General features: G+C 45.9%; 1 protein-coding gene across 3 annotated transcripts in view; it reads right to left on the bottom strand.

Annotated features, from left to right (window-relative positions):
* SH2B3 (SH2B adaptor protein 3) overlaps positions 1-18,715 on the bottom strand; it is a 515,189-nt gene that overhangs the window by 81,126 nt on the left and 415,348 nt on the right. For all 3 annotated transcript variants that reach the window (XM_078667464.1, XM_078667466.1, XM_078667465.1), the window contains exon 5: positions 11,893-11,993. In XM_078667464.1, the coding sequence (XP_078523590.1) occupies positions 11,893-11,993 (101 nt within the window). The remainder of the gene's footprint in view (positions 1-11,892; positions 11,994-18,715) is intronic.

The raw sequence follows: 18,715 nt of genomic DNA on the forward strand, positions 1-18,715 counted from the left end.
CAAACTCACAGATTGTGTCATCTACTCAGCTTCTGAAGGGCGGGGGGGGGATGCGGGTGTTTTATCCGTTTCTAGATCCAGACTTAGCTTACTTGGTATATTGTTGATCTGAATTCTCAAACCCATTTTACCAAATTATGGTTATGGTTATTAATTCACTCTGAGTGGCCTGCACATGCATCCAGCGGAAAAAGCATATTAGTTAAACTGTAGTTTAAATGTGACAAAAAAGTGTGAGCATTATCCAGGACTCACCACTTAACGATGGAATATGTACCTAAAAAAAATGCAAAAAAGCGCAAACAACGAGCGCTTCGATTAATCGTTTTTTTTTATTATGATGCGTTAATTAATGTGACAGTAGTCGTTTCCATTTACTCCCAGTTAAAAGCAAGAGTTAACTGAATGCAGAGCCACTTGCCTGTGGGAACAGTTGCGTCAGAGGCAACACTTATTGTGATGATATCCCTGTGAAAGGGCAACGCAAGGTCAGGTAGCATGGCAGGAACTGCCCATAGGGACCCAGTTATGTCACAGGACCTTGTGGCTGGGGGTGAAGAACTAAATCGTTTCCGCCTCGTGTCTCTTGAAATCCACTTGTCCTAAAAATATATATTTTTTAAAACATAATTCGGCATACCCAATAAAGTTATACGAAATTAAGTCCCCCCATGACGCCAGCAGGATGTCATGAAGGCCCCCAAGTCACCCATATCTCAACTATTCAATGGCTTCGGGCTGAATGGGTGTCCCCTAAGGGGTTGCAGCCTCCCTACTCCGCAAGGGCCTGCCTTGTGCTTGCATCACTTTACCCGCCTAAGTTAAAAGCCTGTAGGTTCAGTCTGTGTATTTTGCATACTGGAGTGTGCCGATCTCATACTCGCTAAACCATGTACCTGGATTTTGCAATACGCACATACACAACTAAACACCCTCACTACAGCTTTAATGGAATAGGAACCAAATCCGCTATCCAAACTCTGATCCCATCTCTCTGCATACCAATTTGTGCTATTCAGAGCCTCTACATGCTTTTTTTGCAGTCCCGTACACAATCTCCGCTTCCTGCAATCACTTTGAAGCCTCCTCTTCAAACAGTGAATCATGAGCACTCTTTCCCATTCTAGCTGCTTGCCATCTCCCATCCTTGTATCCCTCTTCCTTACCCTTACCTCTAACCACCATCATGTCACAAGTGCAAATGTAAATGTTAAGCACCCAGAATAATGTACTACATGGCTAAAAACGTATAAGGTCCCAAAGGCGAGACCTATTGGCTATGCCAATGCTTGTTTTTGTGTGTGTTAGGCACGGGGAGTGCAAGTGATTTGCCTAGAATCACAGTATGTTGAGCGTCGTTGCCGAGACTCGAACCCGGTTCCCCTCGTCGAGGTCGACTGCTCTCGTCGTAAGGCTACACCCTCTCCACAAACATTTTAAGTTGTACAGCTGTTACAGGTTGAACATTCTGTTGATTGATTTAAGAAAATGAAAGTTCTTTGATTGCTAAAGAACATATGCAATTTTTCCTCCTTAGAAACATTTTTGAAACAGAAATTTAACACAGGCAAGTTGCAAGTCAGCTTAGTAGAAGGAGTGAACTGTATCAAAAATAGTCATTTAATACTAGAAAATAGACACCAGCACTGGTGTGGTTTCCAAACCCCACACCTAATCCGTGTTATCCAAAATATCAAACTTCATCAGGGCTCAAAAGGGGTGCTCTTCTCTAGAGTCAGAGTGATACCTGCTACAAACAGCATTGACAAGACAACTAGTCTAGTTTTAAACTAGCAACATGTGTAAACACGGACCAAAAATGCATACACACTCTCTCTGTCTCTCGGTTTGGAAAGAGAATGAAACAAGCATTTGCAATGCAATAGGCCTCGACATTTGAGAGAGTTTAAGCTATTGGCATTGTAAATGACAATGCCTTTTATTTATGTTTTAAAAACCGACACGTAAATAAAAGGCATTGCCTTTTACAATGCCAATAGCCCAAACTCTCATAACTGCTGGACCTATTGCATTGCAAATGCTTTTACTGTCGAATGTGGTCCTTCAATATTGAATTGCACACCTAAATCCTTTGTCGGGCGGTCCTTACATCCGTTTCTATCTTTCAGTTTCATTTGCCCAACCATTTATTTACCCGATATTATGTCAGCTGTTGATGGTTGTGGGAGCGGGGTGGGGTGAAGTGAAGAAGGGGGGTGGTAATGAGAAGGAAGTTCATTGGCATACGTTTTCTGAAACGGTCTGAATAGTTGTCGAATTGAATTGCTTAATCTCCCTCCCCCAACCAATTTATTTCTTCCTTTCACCAAATATGTTAATCTTGGCTTGCACATAAGAGACCGACATGTTTCCTTTCTCTGCTTTAACCCGCCTTCTGGGAAATGTATGTTGAAATGAAAGTGCTTTGTCCTGGCTCATCTCATTGTGGCATCCATGGACGGGGAGCCTTTTAAATAAGGCTGTTATAGGAGTAACTTGAGCCAACAATCCCTTGAGTTGCTGTCTGTGCAACTATGACCAAGAAGCAGTAAAGGCGGATGCAGCCTTTTTAGTACGTTTATATTTCATGCCTTCATGAGAAGTAACGCTGGGGGATGTTGAAATCTGAAATTTTATTTGCATCTCCTTGTTGAAAATATACGGGATAAAGCACATTGTAACATTCCAACAACTGCTTATTTGAGCTCGTCTCCAGATGTTCAATTGCGGCACAGCAGTGTTTCTATAAATTGTTCCGTGCACATCGCCTGTCAGGGCGCATACACATCTCCTGTACCCCCGCCGCGAGCCCGGACAGGAGATGTGCCTACGGGTGCAGAACTTCTGTCCTCCACACGCGCGTGTGCACATGTCCTGTCCCCCTTCCACTGACAAACCGACAACAATGGGTCTCGCCAAGGCACGAGCAGCGCATGCGCTACGTTGCTAGGCAAGACCTAAAAATCATGTGACGTAGACTTCCCCAGGGACTGAGTTATGTTGTGACCGGCGCTCGGCAGTGAGGTATGCACTTCCGTCCAAAAGGCGAATGAGATGTTTATGTGCATCTGGTCTTTGTAAGTCAAGCAGCGAACCTGGTGCAGTGCACCCCGCCATGGCACACAGTGCCCACCCAGAAGACATTTCTGCTTCAACCAGGTCTTGTGCGAGACAAAGTTAAGCAGTTGGAGTACACATAACCCCCCTCAAGAAACTATACATGATATAGACGACACAATAATTAGGGTTTATGCGAAGTTATGCTAGCGTAATAAAAACAAGATCATGGTATTTTTGACAACTTTTTTCTCAATATGGGGTTTCCTTTCCCGCCGAATCATAACATAGCCTATAGGTCTTTCCAAGATTAACCTGTAGATTTAGATGGTCTAGGTACATAGGACATGAATCAAGCAAACGCTGGAGCCCATTAGCGGTACGGGCCTAAAGGACCGTGGCATCTGCATATAATAGAGCGGGTATCAGTTGGAAACCAATCTTGGGCAGAAGTTTGCAGCAGGGCTTGTTCAAGGCCATTTATATACAAGATAAATAAAAATGGGGCCAGGACACCCCCCTGTCCGACACCCTTCTGCACCTTAAATTCCCTAGTACACTCTCCTACCAGCCCAAAGCGGACCCTGGCTGTGACATTTTGATAAAGTTGACTTACAAGGTATATAATGTGCAGGTCAGCACCCATGGTATGCATAATCTGCCAGAGTTTTTATGAGACTGACAGAGTCAAATGCACTACTAAGATCCATGAATGCCAGAAATAAGAAACATTTCTGGCCTTCCTGTATTTGCTCACAAGTAGTTCCAGGTTAAGACATTATTCCAAGGTGCCTGGAGCCTTCCTAAACCATACTGTAAGCCAGAAATACTAGAATATTCCTCAGCCCAACACTGCAGTCGCTGCAACAATTCTCTCTTCCAAATTTTCAGAGAGCCGTTAATCAATGTCATCAGTTGATAGCAGTGAGGATCACATCTGTCTCCCTTTTTAAAAACAGAGGCACTGGTTGTTTTTGACCAAGTTGATGGCAGCCCGCCCCTTAGACTGCATTAAATACATTGGTCAATAATGGGGCCCACAGCTCATAGTTCTCTTTATACAATCATCAGACATACTATCAGACCCTGTTGATTTTCTCACCTGAAACATGCTCAGAGCTAATTGAATTTCTTCCAGACCGTGATGTATATTAAAGTCGCTGGCTTCGTGGGTAAAATGACCATAAGTAGGATCTCCCACAACTGCGCTGTCGGAGAAGAGATTACTAAAGTAGTCAATCCACTGATTGTACATAACCCTCTGATCTAGGGACTGATCATTTTCCGCTCTAAAATGTGGGTAATTATAGAGAGCAGAATACGCTTGAATCTTTGAAGATACTAGCTTTATGCAGATTTCCCCCCCTCTTCCCTAATGGTGATCTTACAAATTTTAAAGTGTGTTTACACTGCAGTCTGTATTGGGCTATAGCGGCACGATCGTTTGGGTGGACTTTTGGACCCCGTTATAAGTTTGAATGAGCTTTCCTACAAGTTTTGTTAGATCAGCCCTCAGTATATGTTCTCTCTGGTACTGTAGAGGTAGTCAATGTTGCATTAATAGTTTAACATATAGTTAAGAAATAACCAATGAAAAGGAGCATTTAATTCTATACAGGATTATCTGTTCCAAAATCAACAGATGGTTAAACCGTTCTCCAGCAATAGATCAAGTAGTCATGATGTGGTGCTTAAAAGTTATTCATGAGTCTTGCAAGTTGATTTGAATCCAATTTTATTCAAAAAACGTCAATTTGACAGAAGCCATTCGGCCTGCTGGCACGTTTTGTCCTAGTGGGACTTCATCAGGGCTTCATCAATATCCTAATGTTGTCATTCACCCAGTGTTGGTTCCTGTTGTTATCTCATAAATCCTCAGATACAACTTTGTATCACTACCCCTCTACTCCAAACTTTCTCCACCCATCGAGTCGGCACCGGAAAATATTCCCAGCTACAACGTTTGTGTCCTGGGGTCGCGGCGTCCCGGACCACAACTCCTCCCTCTAGAACATAGGTCTTCAAATTGTGGGGCGCTCCACCTTGGGGGGGCGCAGCATCCCTCCAGGGGGGGGCGCGTTTTTCACCTTTTATTGTTGCTTTCAGGCGCCAGTTGTGTATCTGAGCCCGGCTGCTGCAGCCCCAGCTGCTGGGGGCTGGGCTGAGAGTGGTCTGGAGTCACAGGTCTTTAGAGGCCAGAGGCACAACGATTTCAGAGGTGGTGGGGAGTGGGAGGGGGGCTAATTCTTCCAGCAATAGGAAGAGTGGAGACTCAGGGGCTCTAAGACGGGTGAAAAACAAAGCCTCATTAACGCGTAAATGGTCTTTTAAAGACCTGTAAAGTGCTCGTCAGTATACAAAGTGGAAAAAAATGCTCACATTCTTTGGCTATCTGATCATCAGAATACACTCGGGCCCCCAGCAAGCCCACAATCTCGGAAACCCGTTGCTGATTGTCTGGGCTTGGAGCCACTCTGCAAGGAGCCGGCCTGATTTATTTCCCCAGCATAACATTTCTGTCCAGTGTGTAGGAGTGCATATTCTGCTGCATCCATATCATATGCTCTATGTAATATACGAGATGTCGTACGTTGCAGTCTTGCTTTGTGAGAGCCAGGGCATAAATGAACTCCTTCCAGTTCCCTAATTTCCCTTTTCAATTACTCGCATTTGTCCCACCTGTCTTTATTAAGCCCAGACGACATGCCACTAACCAATGTCGGAATAAGCTTAATCCCCCATTGAAATCAAAACTTGTAACTGGAAAGCTAGACAATAATAGCCACTATACGACAGGTATGAGGTAGTTCAAAATAATGGGGCCAATAAACTTGCTAGGGTGTACGCAATGCTCAGTGTCCTAAGGGAAGCCAAGGAGGCCTGATAGCAACAGAACAGGTATGTGCATAAGTATAAAATGAAACAAGCATTTGCAATGCAATAGGTCTCGCATTTGCGAGAGTTTAAGCTATTGGCATTGTAAATGGCAATTCCTTTCATTTATGTTTTTAAAAACAACACATACATAAAAGGCATTGTCATTTACAATGCCAACAGCTCAAACTCCTGCAAATGCGAGACCTATTGCATTGCAAATGCTTGTTTTTCCTATTACAAACTCCTGCAAATGCGAGACCTATTGCATTGCAAATGCTTGTTTTTCCTATTACAGTCAGTGGTGGGGCGGGACTGGCCAGAGCCAGGGGAGGAGTGGTGTACGCATTAACTGTTTGGCCGGCCCTCTTGGGCCGACCAAACAGTTCATGCACACTTTGCATGCTCCCACCAGGCTGCATTAGACAGCCTGGTGAGGAGCATGCACAGGCTCCCTGTTCCCGTCTGTGTGCGAACCACGGTGCTCAGACCAATCACAACACTGCATTTCAGTGTTGTGATTGGCTATGGGGAGCCTGTGTGTCCGGTTGCTTCCTGCTGCTGGCCGGGACAGGAAGATGAAGATGAAGAGATGGAGACGGATGAGAGGCGGCAGCAGGCCGTTAAAAGTAAATCCTTTTAAAACAAGGACCTCAAGACATGGGTCTTACAGTGACCCCAGCACTTAGAGGATCTGCCCCCTACCCGCCCCTTGAGACCATCACGTGTGAGTAGTTGCGCTTGATTGGTTGGGGCGTCCCCTCCTTGCTGCTCCCCTCACAGAGTGCCGGCTGCCTCCATGAAGCTTCCAAGACACATGTTCAGCTGTTCTTTGTTTTAGCTCCTGTGTGTCAGTGCACCGTGTAAGCACACAAGCATACCCTGCTCTCTCTGGAACACTCATACTGCTGAGTCTCTCTCGCTCTGCTGTCACTTTCGCTCTGCTGTCACTCTCCCTCTGCTGTCACTCTCCCTGAGATATACAGCGATGTCCCACACTCACACACTTATCTTTCCCTCGCACACACACACTCCCTCAGGGATACACAGCTGCCTCTCTCCGTTACCCATACACAAACGGAGGTTGCTGTCTCTCTCCCTCATACACACTGTTCCTATTGTGAAGCGCTCTGACACCTTCGGGTAAAGCCCGCTATAAAAACGCATAAAATAAATACATAAAATAAATAAACGCTGCTGTATCTCCCTCAGACAGACACACCTGCCTCACGCACACTGCTGTCTCCCACGGTCTGTGGCTGCGCCGGCACGGACTGCCAGTCATGTGACCTGCTGGATGTGGGGCTAAGTCACACGGGCAAACCCTCCAGGACTGCTGCACCCGGGTCGGCCTGGGACAGTAAATAGACCCGGCCTGAGTCAGGGCCATGAATTCTTGTTCACTACTTCTGGCAGCACTGCTAGATGGTTTATACAACGAAAAAGGCATTGCCTGCTATGAAACTGAACAGTGTACGCACCCCACAGAAGAGTGCGTAATGTAAAAGATGCTCCTGTAAAGCGCTCCAAAACCTTTGGGTCATGTCGTGCTATATAAAACTGAAAAAAATATATTACAACATTTTGTGAGCACTCTCGTTTCTAGGCACTGCTCAAGCCTGGAAGCGGACCACAACCTAAGGATGGCAGAAGCAAGAATCCATCCACACATTCTCTCTGCGGAAAAAAACATGCACTCCCACACCTGTCTATTGGGAGTGTTTTTGCTAATCTATCCTAAATGTTGTGTTTTATGTGAAAAATAAAGCACCAATGACATTTTTTGTGCTAATTGTTCTCTTTACATTTGAACTTTAGAATAAGCACATGCACTAAAAAAACTTCAGTTTACTAAACACTCTTACTTTATTTAATACATTCTTGGCCCTATACAACATGGGTTCAGCAGGAGGAAATGGCCATCAATGATACAGAGTACCAGCTTCCAGACTTTTTTTTATCAGGTGGTGGTGGCGGTGGGGGGGCTCGACGTGTAAAAAGGTTTAGATGGGGGGGGGGGGGGCTCGGCCGACAAAAGTTTGAAGACCTCTTCTCTAGAAGGCTCTTGTGGGTCGCCTCGGCGTCCTCCTGAGCCTTTTGCTGGACATATACCGGTGTTTGGGTGGCCTGGGTCTTATAAACGTCTTAACAGCGCAGTATCAATGGCTAGCAATGGACTTCATATCAGGTGGACGCATCTTTCACAGTCCTGTACTTTCCTTTTATAGATTACTATTCTAAGGTGTGATTACCCCGTTTGATCAATTAATTCAAGCCATGACTACAAGTCCCAGAATACACTGCTCTGGCGAGTGATGGCCTGGGACAAGGAATAAGACTTGGAGTCATGTGGTGCCTCTAATCAATAGCACAGACCTAGATCCATTCTGTGTGGTGCGTAAAGAGTTCGTCCCCTCCCGGCCCTCGTAGCTCTGGGGCCCGAAGGCATATGCTCACGTCACTTCCTCTGAGGGCCCTTATCTTTGAGTCATCACTTAGTAACTCACAACCATGGGCTTGTTTCTCACATTTACAGAGCACGAGCCGAGCCCAAGGAGTCCACACAGGGAGTGGGGGTGGGAGCGACAGGATGAATGAGAAAGTGAATCACGTGCTTTGGCTCCCTGCCGTGACAGATGAAAAGCTATAGATTGTACAATACAAGGAAGTGAGGGAGCAAAGCTTGACAGATGAAGCCAAGTTTAAAGTGTCCCTGACTCAAGTCTGGCTCCCGAGCTCCAACGACAGCAAATGACACTGCACCCCCTCCCCGCATCACCTCAGCCCCTGCCTCAAGGTCTCCCCTCGACTGGACTTGGTTCAAAATCAACTCTTTCTGTCTCAAGGCCGCGTTATCGGAGGGGCTGTATCTTGTGGTGAGCTTCTTGGGTTTGTTCCTGAAACCTCAGCAGGGAGGGGGATGATTGGAGAATCACATGCTGTCAGTGCAATGAAAAAATAAGCACAATTAACACTTCAAACGGAGATATTATGCATTTATGCAAAGCAGGGGAGGCGCTGTCACTGGCTAATCGGCGCAAGTATGATAAATGGTGTTGCTTTCCAATGATGACTACAAGTCCCAGAATGCACTGCTCTAGTGAGTGATGGCCTGGGACATGGAATGAGACTTTTGAGTCATGTGGTACACCTCTAGTCAATAGCACAGACCTAGATCCATTCTGTGTGGTGCTCAAAGAGTTTGTCCGCTCCCGGCCCCTGTAGCTCTGGAGCCCGAAGGTACGTGCTCACGTCACTTCCACTGAGGGCCCTTATCTTTGAGTCATCACTTCGTAACTCACAAGCATGGGCTTTTTTCTCACGTTTACAGAGCAGGAGCCCACACAGGGAGTGGGGGTGGGAGCGGCAGGATGAATGAGAAAGTGAATAACGCGCTTTGGCGCCCTGCCATGAGAGATGAAAAGCTATAGATTGTACAATACATGTGTCACTGGTGCTAGAAGAAGTGGTAATTCACCAGTTTAGTGTGGGTGGTTGAGGCCAAGGAGTGAATGTCTCTTGAATGAAACGTGTGCATCACAGCTTGCCCCACAGCCTTTCTTCTGGGGGCTTAGATGGAGTCTTTGAGGTGTGCAGGGTCACTGTCACGTCCCAAAGGTGCTGCACTTTTTGAAAGCTCTACAGTGCAAAGGTCAGACTAATCTTTCTATTACATTTTTATTTAGCGGTATTGGGGCGCTTTGCATGACCGATTACATTACACAAAGTCACATGCATTGTTTATATTCACGGGGAGATTGCGCTATTTGCCCAGAATCACAGGATGCTCAGCCGGCCCCCGGACTCGAGTCTGGCTCCCCAGCTCCAAAGACAGCAGATGACACTGCACACCCTCCCCGCATCACCCCAGCCCCTGCCTCAAGGTCTCCCCTCGACTGGACTTGTTTCAAAATCAACTCACTCTGTCTCAAGGCCGCATTATTTGAGGGTATCTTGTGGTGAGCCTCTTGGGTTTGATCCTGAAACCTCAGCAGGGAGGGGGGGAATCACATGCTGTCAGTGCAATTAAAAAATAAGCACAATTAACACGTCAAACAGAGACGGCATTGATATGCATTTATACAAAGCAGGGCAGGGGCTGTCACTGGCTAATCAGCGCAAGTATGGTAAATGGTGTTGATTTCCAATTATGGAATGAAACACCCAGGGCTGATAATAATTGTAATAAAAACACAGTCTGCCGTGATCCCCCTGTCCTCCCCGTGACCCCGTGCGCCTGTGCGCTCCGTGCCTGCTTCACAGCTGTCGTGAAGACTTCTCTCATCTACTTGTTAAATAAACAAGCAGATCAGAAAAGTCTTCACGACAGCCGCATACAGGCAATGGTGTCCGGAGGGGCCGTCAAGAAAAACGGACAGGGCGGCAACCAAAAACCCTCCTTTCCAATAGGAAGCCAGCGTTTACCATAAACGCTGACGTTACCCAATGGAAAGGAGGAAAGGCTTACAGTCCCTTTTACAAATCTTATATATACAATATCTCTCCCAGAGGCAGAGCAGCACTTTGCACTGCCACGCCCATGCTAGACCTAAATAAAACTGTTTCACAAAATAATGTTTTCTCTCTTAGTACCCCTACCAATCTGCATTCCTATCCCTTCCCCACTGCCCTTTAAGCCAATCTTGTGCCCACTGCCTGTCCTACAATGTATTTTAACATTATGGGGTATATTTACGAAGAGTTGTGCTGTGTTTGCATAAAAAAAATACTAACTTTTTTTCCCCAATTTACTTTCAGTGTAAAACTTGCACTGGAAATTAACTTGAAAGCAATGCAAATTAGTGCATAGAGCTGCTTTGCATTACTTGGCGCCAAGCGGGTATTCCATGGGTGGTGCATGGAAGTTCCAATGCAACAACCCAATGTTTTTGACGCAAAAGCTTATGTCATTAAAAAAGTAGACCGAGTTTTTCATAAAAAATAACGCCCATTTCAAATAGGCACAAGCAGGAAGAAATGCTCTTATTTCTCCTTTTTGTTCGCCTTTGCATACGTGCTGCTCTGTACAGCACACAACATAGTAGGAAACGGTTTAAAGTTAGTCTAAGCATTTTATTTTGTACTGCAAGGGTAAAAACATCCAGTACAAAACTTATGCTAAACTCACACAGACACCTTTGCACTATGGTGCAAAGGTGTGTGCGTGTTGCACAGTTGTCTGATAGTGCACCAGCACTTGGAAGAGGAGAGGAGAGTGCCGGATCTCTGAAAATATGGCGCTCTACTGCTTTCTCCTCTTCACACAGCGCAGCAATTTTGGCTGCTTCGCTGCATGACAATTACCCACAGACACGTGCTAGCGCAATTGTTTTTCTGAAGCTCACCAATCTTACTAACCAAGCTACGCCCTGGACTGTTCAGACTGGAGCATGGGCAAGGGTTGATTTGCAAATGGCTGATATCTGCATGGAGTGTCACTGTAGGACATATTGAAGTCATTTCTGTTTTTCGCTTTGTCCAAAGTACTAGGGAGTGGTAGAGATTAATTGAAATGTCCCACCCATCACTTTTTTATTTTTCTCCATGGTACACAGACCTGAACATCGTTACACAAGAGAATTAATCCGTGGCAGTACCTTGCTAGAATTTAATCAAATGCATTGACAGACAGTTGTTCATGGGGGCACAGAGAATTTTAGAATATCCACTTAAGATAAATTGACTTATTCCATGTCTATAGTAAAAACCTGTCATCGATCGAGCACTAACCACAGACCTATGCTGGACTAGTCCCCAGGATTTAATTCTGTATGTATTCAGGTCTTTTGTAGAGCGTTTTTCTCAGCCTGAGGTAACTTTAAACCCCTTAAGGTACACGGAAGGTAAAACCTTTGCCTCCAACACTCCTCAATGGCCAATTGTTAAAGGCTTTACTGGCTGCGTAAAGTGGACGTTTGGAACCAACCATGCACCACTGAACACCCAGAGTCGCATACTTACCCTCGAGAGATGCATTCTTTGATTTCGGATATCCAAGAATTCAACTGCTGCTCGTCATCTGCTTCAAAAATGACTTCCGTAATTTCGGTAGACTTGTTAACCTGCATCGACAGAGGCAAAAAAAGGTGCATTAGTTGTTGACTCATATTTGGTATGTAAAGCACAGTCATGTAAATATAGCCTTGCTTGAATCTCGGCAATGCCACATCAAAGAGGCCGTTTCCGTCCATGCACTGGGAACAAGTGCAGGCCCGGAGTTCTCGCGTTTTTTTTTCTCTTATCCTCTGGGACTCTTGTTTCCTTTGTTCTTTATCTCGATCATTCCCTTCCATTCCTCCACACCCACTCACTATCACTCAAGTGCTCTGCAACAAACCAAAATACAGGAGCCGGGAGCACAGTTCAATGGGAAAATACTTTTGCTCATTCATAATCCCGATCAGAGATTTATGGGGAAAACTGCAAGTTTGCCTAACTAGCCATTTCATTTTTGATGAAAGATCGGCATTTTAGGGTCTAAAACAAAGGACTTCAGTTGGGAAAAGTTGCCGTGGTAGATTTTAGCATAAACGTTACAGGGAGTACGTGATAGCTCCGGTCTTTTGACCTTATTATTCCCAAAGGAGGGGAAAAAACACAACCTTCAAGAACAGCCAATTCTTTAAAAAAAAAGGAAGGCTGCAGAAGATTATTGATAACACGCACAATCAATTGGCCACAAAAAATTATGAAACAGTGAAGCACGCTTACTTTTACCAAATCTCTTGGTTGCAGTCAGGCCTTACAAAGCAGCCTGTATATTGACACACCGAAGACTCAAGTTATGTACAAAATTCAACAATAGGGTCAAGGTTGACACATGTCATCATAAGTCAAAGAGTGTGTGTGAAGCACCCTCTAACTGGAGAACTATTACTTTTCAATAAAGAGTAAAGTCAAAAGAAGTGTTTGGTAGCGTAAACGCAGTTGTAATTCTACCAACTTTAGTCATTCAAACACTACAAAAAGTGCATACGCTTAGCAAAGTACAATGACATTAATTAAGGTCAGGGGTCTCCAACGTTTTTCTGCAATATCAGCTACTTATGTTCAATTAATCTCATCCTGAGCTGCAAATAGTATGAGGATCTTAACAGTGGCCACATCAGACAAGACTACATCGGTGGCCACCATAGGCAAGATTAGCAGCAGTGATCACCTTGGTGCAGGTGTACCAGCAGAAATGCAAAAAAGGCGTTGTCAATTTGGAATGTTTCTATGTAGATAATAGAAAATACCACAGCAGCAAGCTGCAAAAGGGTATACATATAGTTAATACGTCTGCACGATGTCACATGATTCATTACTCAATTATCAGCTTTATATAGATTTTGCCAATTCAACCATTTTTCTCCAAGACACACACGAATTTCATAGTTGGTGCACACAGGAGAGCACCTTACAAGTGGCTTGAGAGCTACTTGTAGGAGAAGCTCGCTTTAGATGTTCAGACGAGTATACTTGGCTCTTGCACCATAAGATTAGTGATAATTATCACACCCAATATAATCTGAGAGCATAGAGTTCACTATTTATTTGTGCAATAACTATGGCGTCTTAAGAGCTAAGCCATTGAAAATGGAGCAAAGCATGCAGATCATGGTGCTTTCAGCACCCAGATCCACATTTTTCAGTATTTACCCTTGCATTTTCCCATGGCAGTCTTGACCTGCTGGAATACGTGGAGAAAATTGCAGGGGTACAACTTAATTTTGTTTCTGGCTCTGCTACGCTATTTTACTACAAATAAGTAAAACATTTACAATATGGAATACTCAAGCCAAGTACATTTGGTTTACAGCCCTGAAGAAGTGTGTTTACTTTACAAAGGGAAATAATGCAATGAGTGACCAAATTGTAATCGTGTGTGCTGTGGACAAACTTTGAATAAGTATGAATTTAAAAGATTTTGGAATACGACCTGGATTTTTTTCTGACAATATGTCACATAGCAATTGTTTATGAGTGCAGCCCAATTCTTGTATACAACACTGGAAGCGGCCATAGCGCGTTCAAAGGTGAACTTAGGCTTAGCCTCAGCCATAGTGAATACATCTGATTAGATGAAAGTACCCTTGTTTTATTTGCCAGTAAGAACAATTGTTACATACCTGTAAGCAGGTGGTTCTCCAGTATTGGTGTCTTTCTTAGATTCACATGCTTGAACATTCCCAGTCGTCGAAGTGGGAGTCCCACGGTAAATAAAATAGCAATAAAAGAATCCCAATAAAGTATGTATATAAAAACATATCGCATAAATTGCAACACCAGAAACACTTATAAGTACCAGGTTAGCCTAACCACATAGGAATACATGGAGAAAAGAAGAACCTGTAGAACATGTAAATGTAAATGTAAATGTAGGTGTACTTATATAGCGCAAACCTGTCACCCAAAGGGCATCCTGGCGCTTGCTTAGGGAACCCGTCCTGGTATTCCCCTGTGAGAAACCCCGGCAGGGTGTCCACAAGGTGAAAGCCAGGCATCCCGCCGCGAGGGGCCATAGTGGAGATTAAGCAAGCTATTGCCCAGAGTTGCAGAGTGTGACCCCGTGATTCGAGTAGGCACCGGAGCGAGAATTGTCGAGTCCGTGGAATTTTTGAGCCCGATACCCGCCGAGGCGGGGAATCGAACCCTGGTCCACGGTCGATCTCAGCTTCCGGGTCTGCCGCCTCTAACCACTGAGCCACGCTTCTCCACGCATATCCATGTCATTATGTTAGTCCAAACTACAGCCAATCAGGCACAAGCACCCCTGCAGAACCTTCTCCTCAGAGGCTCAGGCCCTCAGATTTTCGTAGCACAGGAGTGACAAAAGAGTCTAGGAGGAGAAGCGAGCCTCTGAGGGGAGGCGGATGGGTCGCATGTGAATCTATGAAAGACACCAATACTGGAGAACCACCTGTTTACAGGTAAGTAACAATTGTTCTTCTCCAGTATTAGGGTGTCTTTCATAGATTCACATGCTTGAATATAATAGTGAGCAGTAACATCTGGCTGTAAGAGCAAAATCAGCAATGCATAGGTATGAGAATGCAAAGATAGCATAACATAGCCATATAGCGATGATAAAAAAAATAATAATAATAATAATAATAATAATAACAATATCATCACATAAACCATATAGGTGGAGGGAAGAAAGCAGAGGCTCACCTTAGTTAAAAAGATTGTGACGCACCACTTGGCCCACTGCCGTATCGGCTTCGTTGATCGTTTCAAGGCAGCAATGTCTCGTGAAAGTGTGCCTGCTGGACCACATAGCTGCTCGGCATATTTGGTGAATCGGCACACCAGCAAACAGGGCAGTAGAGGATGACATCGCCCTGGTGGAATGAGCTCTCACTGATGATTGAAGAGGCTTGCCAGCTTTCTGATGACAGAAAGAAATTGCTGAAGAAATCCAACGAGCAATAGTTGGCTTGGTAACAGAACGTCCCTTGCGCATGCGTCCGTAAGCAACGAACAGCTGATCAGATTTGCGAAAGGGCGCCGTCCTGTTGATGTAAAATTTCGGCATCTTTTAACGTCCAGTGAATGTAAACGTTGCTCCGCTGGAGATTGAGGATTGGGAAAGAAAGTCTTTAAGAAAACCGGTTAATTGAGGTGAAAGTCAGTGGGCACCTTAGGCATGAAAGCTGGGTTGGTGCGAAGCACAACACAGTCCGATTTGAATTGGAGGTAAGGAGGTTTAATGGTAAAGGCGTGAATATCGCTCACGGGACGTGAAGAGGTTAAAGCAAGGAGAAGAGCCACCTTCCAAGTCAAAAACTTTAAATCCGCTTTGTGGATAGGCTTGAATGGCGCCTTCATCAATTGCGCCAAAACAATATTGAGATGCCAGGTAGGAGGAGGACGCAGAATGGGCGGGAACTTCTTGAACAGTCCCTTGAAAAATTGACGAATGATTCTGGAAGAGCGGAGAGAGGAGGAGCCATCCTGCCGAAAGCAAGAGATTGCCGCCAAGAAAACCTTCAAAGCGGAGTGGGAAAGTCCTGATTGTGCCAGTTGTAGAAAGAACGGCAGTAACTGAGCCGGAGTGGAATGAACGGGATGGATGTTGGCAGCTGCGCACCAGTGACAGAATCTTTTCCACTTTAGCTTGTAGATTTTTATTGTGGATGGAGCCCTGGCATTGGCAAGAATGTCCCTGCATGCTGGCGAAATGTTCAAATGGGCAAATTCAAGGTGCTCAGGTTCCAGGCCGATAATTTGAGAGAGGAGGGGTCCGGATGACAGATCTGACCCTCGTCCATCGTGAGGAGATCCGCTCGAGGATGAAGGAGAATGGGTTTGCACTGTGAGAGAAGCAGCAGTTCGGAGAACCACGCTTGGCGAGGCCATCTGGGAGCGATCAGGAGAATGTGGCACGGCTGTCTCCGCATCTTCCATAACATTCGGAGAACTAGTGGAATCGGCGGAAAAGCGTAGGCGAATAGATCGCACCAGTCCATCAAAAGTGCATTCCCTGACGATTCTGGATGGAGAAGCCAGCTTGCAAAGGACAGCATTTCCGGTTCACAGGGCTCGCAAAGAGATCCATGTGCGGATGACCCCCAACGCCGAAAGATGAAGTCCAGAGTCGGCTGATGCAGCTCCCACTCGTGAGTCGAGGATGCGGACCTGCTGAGGGAAACCGCCAGGATGTTGGATATGCCTGGTAGGTGAACTGCTATCCTCTCCTGTCAGGCTGTGCCAGCCGAGACAGGAGAGGAGATTTGGTGCCGCCCTGCTTGTTTACATAGTGCATACTGGTGGTATTGTCGGTTTGGATGAGCACCGATTCTCCCTGGATCAGAAAATGGAATGATTTGAGCGCCAGGAAGACGGCCATTAACTCCAGCCTGTTGATGTTCCAGGAGCGTTGAGACAGAGTCCACTTGCCCTTTATGGACAGCCCTTGAAGGTATGCGCCCCATCCTTCCAAGAAGGCGTCCGTCGTCAGAATGAGTTCCGGAGCGGTGGTGAGGAAAGAAGTCCCGGCAGCAACATTGGTCGCTGGCGTCCACCACTGGAGAGCCGACCTCATCCGGGCGGTCACTAGGACCAGATTGTTGAAAGAGCCGGTGACCTGACGCCACTGTCTGTCCAATTCTTCCTGAATGGGGCGACTCTTGAGCCTGCAATTTGGGATCAGAGAGATGCAGTAGGACACCACCCCTAGAAATGACTTCAATAGACGAACTGAAACAGACTATTTTGAACAGATAAGAGCCACCAAGTGTAGAATCCGCAGCTGACGCTCGTGAGACACAAATGCCTTGGCTAGTGATGTATCCAGAGTGGCGCCTAGAAAAGTTCTGCAAGGAGCTGGGTCGACCTGAGACTTCTCGGTGTTGATGGAAATATCGAGGGAGCGAAATAAGGTCTGACAGAGTCGAGTGTCCCGGGAAAGCTGACTGCGAGATTGCGGCTTGATTAGACAATCGTCTAGGTTTGGAAAAATTTGAACTCCTTGTAGACGCTGGTAAGCCAACACTGGAGCCAAGACCTTTGTTAAGACGCGAAGGGCGGAGCGCAGGCCGAAAGGCAGCACTCTGAACTGAAAGTCTCTCCGCCCTACCCGGAAGCGCAAGTACTTCTGGTGCCGTGGAAGAATTGGCACGTGGAAATAAGCGTCCTGGAGGTCGATGGTAGTCATGAAGTTGTCCTTGGAGAGAAGACGTAGGATCTCCACGAGCGTGAGCATGCGGAAGGATTGGCACTTTAGATATTTGTTCAGTGCCCGTAAATCGAGGATTGGACGCCAGTCACCTGTCTTTTTGAGGATGAGGAAAAACCGGGAATAGAATCCCATCCCTTTCTGAGACTTGGGAACCACTTTGATGGCACCTTTTGTGAATCATGATGCGAATCTGTCGGAAAAGTTCTTTGAGGTGCGCTGGAGGCGGACCAGTCAGAGGAGTGTGAGGAGGAATCTTGACAAACTCCAAGGCATGGCCCTTTGAAACAATGTCCAGCACCCAACGGTCCGAGGTGATTGAGGACCATTCAGAAAAGAACGGGGAGATTCGACCTCCAACTCTGAGCGGGGAAGGCAAGTCATTGCCTTTTGGATGTGAAGCCTCTATGGGAAGACTTTCCTCGATACGATCTGGAAGACTGCTGGCGAGGACTGTTGCGACTGTGAGGAATATCGCTGATGTCCTGGACTGTAGGAGCGGTACTGATTGGATCCACCGCAAAAAGAAGAGGTGGTGTCGTAGTGATATCGCAGTGTACTTAAGATGAGGCGATAAATAACAGCTGAAGACACACTGAAAAGTATTGAAAAGTACCTCCAGTCACAAAAGTTTTACCATGGAGCGTCTCCTCACTAACGGCAGTGAGCCCATCAGGAACGCGCCAAAGATACCGGAAGGAGTTCTTAACATCCTTCCGTCTTGACACAACATGAAGTAGACGTGGTTGGCAAAGAGAGAGTGGTGCAAAGCGAGAAGCCGTATGTGTGCCATCACCAAAATGGCGGCGCGCTGAGTCACGTTGTCCTGGGTGGCTCACGTCAGCGGCGTCCCCTAAACGCAAGCCGGCATCAACGTAGCTGAGGGGACAGGCACGTCATAGTGGAGAATGCGACGAGATGAGAGGTAGAGCAAAGAAGAAAACGCACATGATAGAAAGGCTGACCAATGGTGAGAGCACACATGCGCGCGCGAGGTTCGTCTTGTGTCAATGTTAGATTTAAATTCAAATCGGTGGCTGCAAACACGCTTGACACAAAGGCTCAAAACAGTATATGAATGTAAAAAAAAAACTCTTCTCACCTCAATTTTTTCACAGGGAC

The sequence above is a fragment of the Lissotriton helveticus genome, chromosome 11 (genome assembly GCF_964261635.1).
Source record: "Lissotriton helveticus chromosome 11, aLisHel1.1, whole genome shotgun sequence".
Lineage (NCBI taxonomy): Eukaryota > Metazoa > Chordata > Amphibia > Caudata > Salamandridae > Lissotriton > Lissotriton helveticus.